Genomic DNA, 5,328 nt, shown 5'->3' on the forward strand with positions numbered 1-5,328 from the left:
GTGTGTGTGTGTGTGTGTGTGTGTGTGTGTGTGTGTGTGTGTGTGTGTGTGTGTGTGTGTGTGTGTGTGTGTGTGTGTGTGTGTGTGTGTCTGTGTGACCTGAAGCGATCACATTATCTTCCGACCCAACACTGCTCCCAGTGTGTGTTTTATTGATTTGAAACCACGATTTTCTAAAGAGCAGTGACGCACATCTTCACTTTAATCCAGATTATGCTGAAATGAGAATCCTGTTGCTTCTTCATACAAAAATATGTTTTTCTTACATGGGACATGTTTGATGACTTCTGTTATTTTGGCACTGATAATGGAAACCATGTTGCTATATATATTATATACTTTTAAATTCAGCACACAATGTGGGATTTTGTTTGCATGCATTGAATTGATTGGATGAGCAGCTGCGCTCAGCATCAGCATCAATCATCCTGTGTCGTTCAACGAGTGAGAGAGAGTGCATTGCTGTTGTTGAATCTGCAGACGTTTGCTGTCAGGGTTATATAATCAGCTTCTCGTCAGACAGTCGTTAAAGGGGAGTGTGGTCCACCTGAGGCAGCAGAATGACTTTTAGCCTCGGTTTGTTGGGTCCCGTTGGCCTGCAGTTCTGTCAGGAGGCGTTAGAAAGATCCGCCTCATTGAACTAAATGAGGTGATGAAACAGCTGCAGACAAAAACACTGACCCAGGTTAGAAAAATGGTTTGTGTTTCTGCTCCAATGAAAACTCAAAAGGGTTCGAAAATGGAAAACTGCTGCTGGGTACGTTTTGCTTGTTTCACCTTTTCTGTTTCTGTCATGTCTTTTGCCAGAGCGAACATGTTGTAGTCCAAGTTGGCTTTTTATTCAGACAATATGTTATGAGACCAGGTTGGTTATGAATCGACTTTTTGTTCTTTTGAACAAGCGCTTTTAGGAAGAATTCAAACATTTGACATCATTGTTTTTGTTAGTTCAAAACTTCATTGTATTCTTGGATTCGTGGACATCATTTTCACTGAGGAGAATCGGAGCAAGAACAACGGATGGATGTTCAAACACATGGAGATCTATTAGATCCCCGTGTTTTTTCTTCCCCAAAGTATTGAACTGAGTCAGTGAGTTTATTCAACGCTTTGAACATGTCGAATGTCTTAACCTGCTCCAAATGGATCGTTTAGACATTCTTTAACGTGTTCTCTCTTTGAAAAATAGGAACAATTTGTCTGTCATCAGTTGCATATTTAACAGTGAGAGAAACAGTGATGAATTCAGGCTTGGCTGCTGAGCTAAAGACTTATCCAAGCAGGGTCAAAACTTTAATGGCCTGCTGCACTCTCTAATCAAAAATATATCACAGTGATTCATGCGAACAAGGTTTTACAAATGTTTGCAGGACTATTGCGATTTTGCAACATGCTGTTATCCCGGCAAAACTATTTTCTCTTCCAAATAACTATAGAATTATTTATAAATAACAAATAATGAGATTGGTTTAAAAATTACAATAATAATATTTGAATTTTATACATTTTTGAGTCTGGAGTTGCTTTATGAAGGCAGCAATTCACTTTGGTTTTTTGCTCTAACAAGCCATTAGCTTGTTATTTTGATCAGAATTAAACTCTATTTCTCCATCTTGAGTATATTCAAGGATATGCAACAGGTAAGATATTTATTGCTCACAACCATTCTACAGAATACCACTTTAAATGATCTGAACACTTTAAGTCGAAGCAGCTCCCCAGCAGTTCCAACACTCTCCACTGTCATGTGAGTATATTGTAATAGCAACAGCCTCGGATGCAAACCTAAACAAATCATATGATCAGAGTCTTTAAATTCATAAAGATTATGGTGACTTGGTTTAGTTTTTTCTCATTGTTTTTTGAAAAAAAAAAAAGCTCTTTCACACAGTTTCTCTGTGTTTTTGGAGCAGTCCTCGCTCTCTTTGATTCCCTTATTCTGCTGCCCTCATACTCATATTGCTGTGTAATCCTCTCAAAAAGCCCGTATGAAAAACTTCATTGGTTGACCAGACATAATCCTCAGTGAACTCTAAGTACCTGAATATGTTTGATTGTAAGAGAGGGAAAGCGGATGAAAAAAAAAGAAAAAAGAAAAAGCTAACCGCGGTTTCCTGCCAGACATTTGGACTCAAAGTATAACATAATCCAGCTGTCATGTCATGTACATTTTAAGCCTGTGTGCTTTAAATAAATAATCTCTGAACATCATCTATGATGACACATTGATATTAGCTCCTAATATAGTTATATAGTTATACTAATATAGATATTCTCTTTTAATTTTTTTAAATAGTTCTTAATCATTTAGAATAGTTTAATCATGCTGTGTATACCTTAACATGTGCAAATAAAAATTTAATAAAAACCTAAAAACACATTGAGTTATCCGTAGCTGTAATAACAGTTCTGCCGTCTTGTTTTTTGGGATAGGTTGCGCTCACTTTAAATGTGGTTTGATGATGAATTAGTTTTTGTAAAAATTTCTTGCATAATGTTCTTTGAATCCACAAAAACCCACTGGCAGTCGATCACAGCCTGCAGCCTGTTCAGGGTGTGGGGGTCAAAGGAACTCTTCCCACCATCTGACAGCTCCACATGTTCATCTTTGTCTGAAGACCCCCCTGGGGTTTGTGCATTGATCATAAGCAAAATGACGTGTTCAGAGCTTGCAGCGACATTTTCCCTGAATGCCTTTTTCTTCATTTTAATATACAAGAATTTCTGATACAAATTAGCTGGAATAAAGGAGAAAACTGATGCAATAGATTGCTCACAGCATATGTGACATTAGTGAGTAATTATGCAACGCCTCTCTCCAAAGACAGGCTGTCATCAATTAATCTGCTTAGAAAGTCCAACTGTGTGTTGCAACCAATGTAGGAAAAAGAATGAAAAAGCAAAAGAGGGAGATGAAACAAACAACAAAAGTCAGACATCTTGTTGTAAAGTTGTTATGGGTGCACGACACATATAAAAGGATGGTGAACCCTTTTTATTTATTGTTTTTTTTGACCATCTCTCTGCAAATTATTGGTTTTATACAGTATATAACACGGGAATCTTGTAAAGGTGTGTTTATTATGTTGAACCATAAAAAACTTATTTTTGCTGCAGTTCTTTAAAAACAGATTTTCCAGTTTGCAAAATGTATAACATTAAACCAAAACAAAATTTTTTGCATGTTTTTAATGGAGGGTTTAACCTTTCAGAGTTGAGATTAAAAATAAAAAATCTGCTTCAGCAGGTGGGTAGTGAAGGTGCGATGGATAAGTATCACAGTTTGAGTAGAAAAAATACACAGAATGTAATGTTTTCATATTTGCGCTGCTTTATTAATGTTTAACACACAATTATTTTTGTTTTTGAAACACTAAAAATACAAAACTCACTGGACATATAATTACATAAAACATTATTATTGTTAACCTAACAGTAAAATCATATACAGTATATTAAGGGAATATTTCACAGGATTAAAAATACGAATCACTTTAGCTGTGATAATTTGGGTTAACATTAGTTTGTGCTGTTTGGGATTTACTGTGTGTGACGAGTCACGTGTGCAACACAAAGCAGACATTTAACATCAACGGCTCTTGCAATAAAGCAAATCAGTTTAGAAACACATACATTCCTTATTACATCTTATACAGTATACTATATAAAAATGGACTACTTGACTTTTAAAACCTTTTGTATTAAATGCAAAAAAAGTCGAAACCCTCTGTTCTCAAAGTCAGGCATTTATGCAAGGTTTGTTTTGATATGAAAACAGTCACATAATGGATGTTTAAATTGCAGAATGAATCTCAGAACAACAAGACACAGTCCAAAAGATGAATCTTCTCTGTTCAGGTAAATAAACAGTTCTGATTCGTTTATCCTGATCCTAATCTACAGCTGCTGACTAATCTCCAACCTGTCATTTTGAACTGTGTGCTGAAGAAAAGCCCTATTGTTTAGAGGATTACTGCAGATTTACTCTGGATGCAGAAAGCAGGATGGGCTATCTGTGGTTTGTGCACTTTCAGGTCCCTGCCCCTCAGGTCTACTGACATCATGCCAAAACACAGTCAGCTAGATAAAATAAAAGATATTTGTGGTATTTTCTCTTTAACCACAGGCAACATCCGATGGGAAAAAAAGTCATACAAACAGGCTAAAAATGAGAAACTGAATTATGGAGCTCTATTTTGTTTAAATAGAGACGTACATGGTTCAACAATAAATACAATGAGCTTGAAATGAATACAAAACATGATATTGAAACTGGACAGACAAAAAGACCACATCTACTGTTATACTGTGCATCATATAATACAACAGAATCACACTGGTCTTCAATCTAAACTCATTAAGCCCATTTTTGGTAGCATGACAACAACATGTCCCAACGTTGCTTCATAATGTCCCCATATTCTTCAAACTCAGCTGTGAAGGAAACGAGAAAACAGATGTACACAAGAGGTTCTTACTGCTCGAGACACAGCACACGTACACACGCTCACACAGACAGATACAGCAACTTTGTTTATTTGGACTTATTATCAGTTGGAGGCACATCAATCCTCTCCCCGGTAACAAGCTGCCAAATGCCTCCCCTGTAGTTCTCATTTCCCAAAGCATACAGGAGGGGATTGAAGGTGGGAGATGTCTTCGCCAGGATGGGAGCGATCTGCACAAACAGGCACAAACATTTCAGGGTTATTTTGCGCAGCTTTGCAAAATAGGGAGAAAAAAAAGTTTAGAGCTATATTGCATGTTGTATACTAAAATGCAGTGAAGTTATATATAAAGAGTTTTTGTGAAAGATTATGCTGCTTGTCCATTACCATCCGGAGTTTAGGCGAGACCAGGGTGGCGTTCTCCACAGCAGCGTAGAACGCCAGGATGCCGTAGGGACCCCAGCAGAACAACAAAGCTTTTAGAGGAGTGTTGGGGTTGAACTGCAGAGCCAAAAGGAAAAAAAAGAGGTGAGAAAATGTGTGTGTGTGTCCTTGTTTTTCCTACATCATGGGGCCCAGTTTTAAGGAAAACGCAGCCTTGTGGGTTCTGGGTGCTCCGCTTTGGGCCCCACAACTTCAGAGGCTGATTTTGGGTGTGAGGGTTGGGTTTAGGACCAAGGTATGAATTGAGTTTAGGTTAGTTTTAGGGTCAGGTAAGGTACCTGTGAGGTTAGCTTTAGGGTTTGTGGTCAGGGTTAGGATGTAAAATTACCAAAAAATGAATGGAAGTCAATGGACGGGCCCCACAAGGATATAAAAACAAGTTTGTGTGTATGTGTATGTGTATGTGTTTGTGTGTGTGTGTGTGTGTGTGTGTGTG

The 5,328-nt window shown here is 37.6% G+C and overlaps 1 protein-coding gene across 1 annotated transcript in view; it reads right to left on the reverse strand.

The window, feature by feature from the left end:
* Nucleotides 1–3,313: 3,313 nt before the first annotated feature.
* Nucleotides 3,314–5,328, reverse strand: part of rgra (retinal G protein coupled receptor a) — a 7,067-nt gene continuing 5,052 nt past the window's right edge. Inside the window, exons 6-7 of the mRNA XM_014005117.1 lie at nt 4,836–4,949; nt 3,314–4,678 (exon numbers count right to left, since the gene is read on the reverse strand). Coding sequence (XP_013860571.1) covers nt 4,535–4,678; nt 4,836–4,949 — 258 coding nt within the window. The 3' untranslated portion in view covers nt 3,314–4,534. The remainder of the gene's footprint in view (nt 4,679–4,835; nt 4,950–5,328) is intronic.

This window comes from Austrofundulus limnaeus, unplaced genomic scaffold (genome assembly GCF_001266775.1).
Source record: "Austrofundulus limnaeus strain Quisiro unplaced genomic scaffold, Austrofundulus_limnaeus-1.0 Scaffold28, whole genome shotgun sequence".
NCBI lineage: Eukaryota > Metazoa > Chordata > Actinopteri > Cyprinodontiformes > Rivulidae > Austrofundulus > Austrofundulus limnaeus.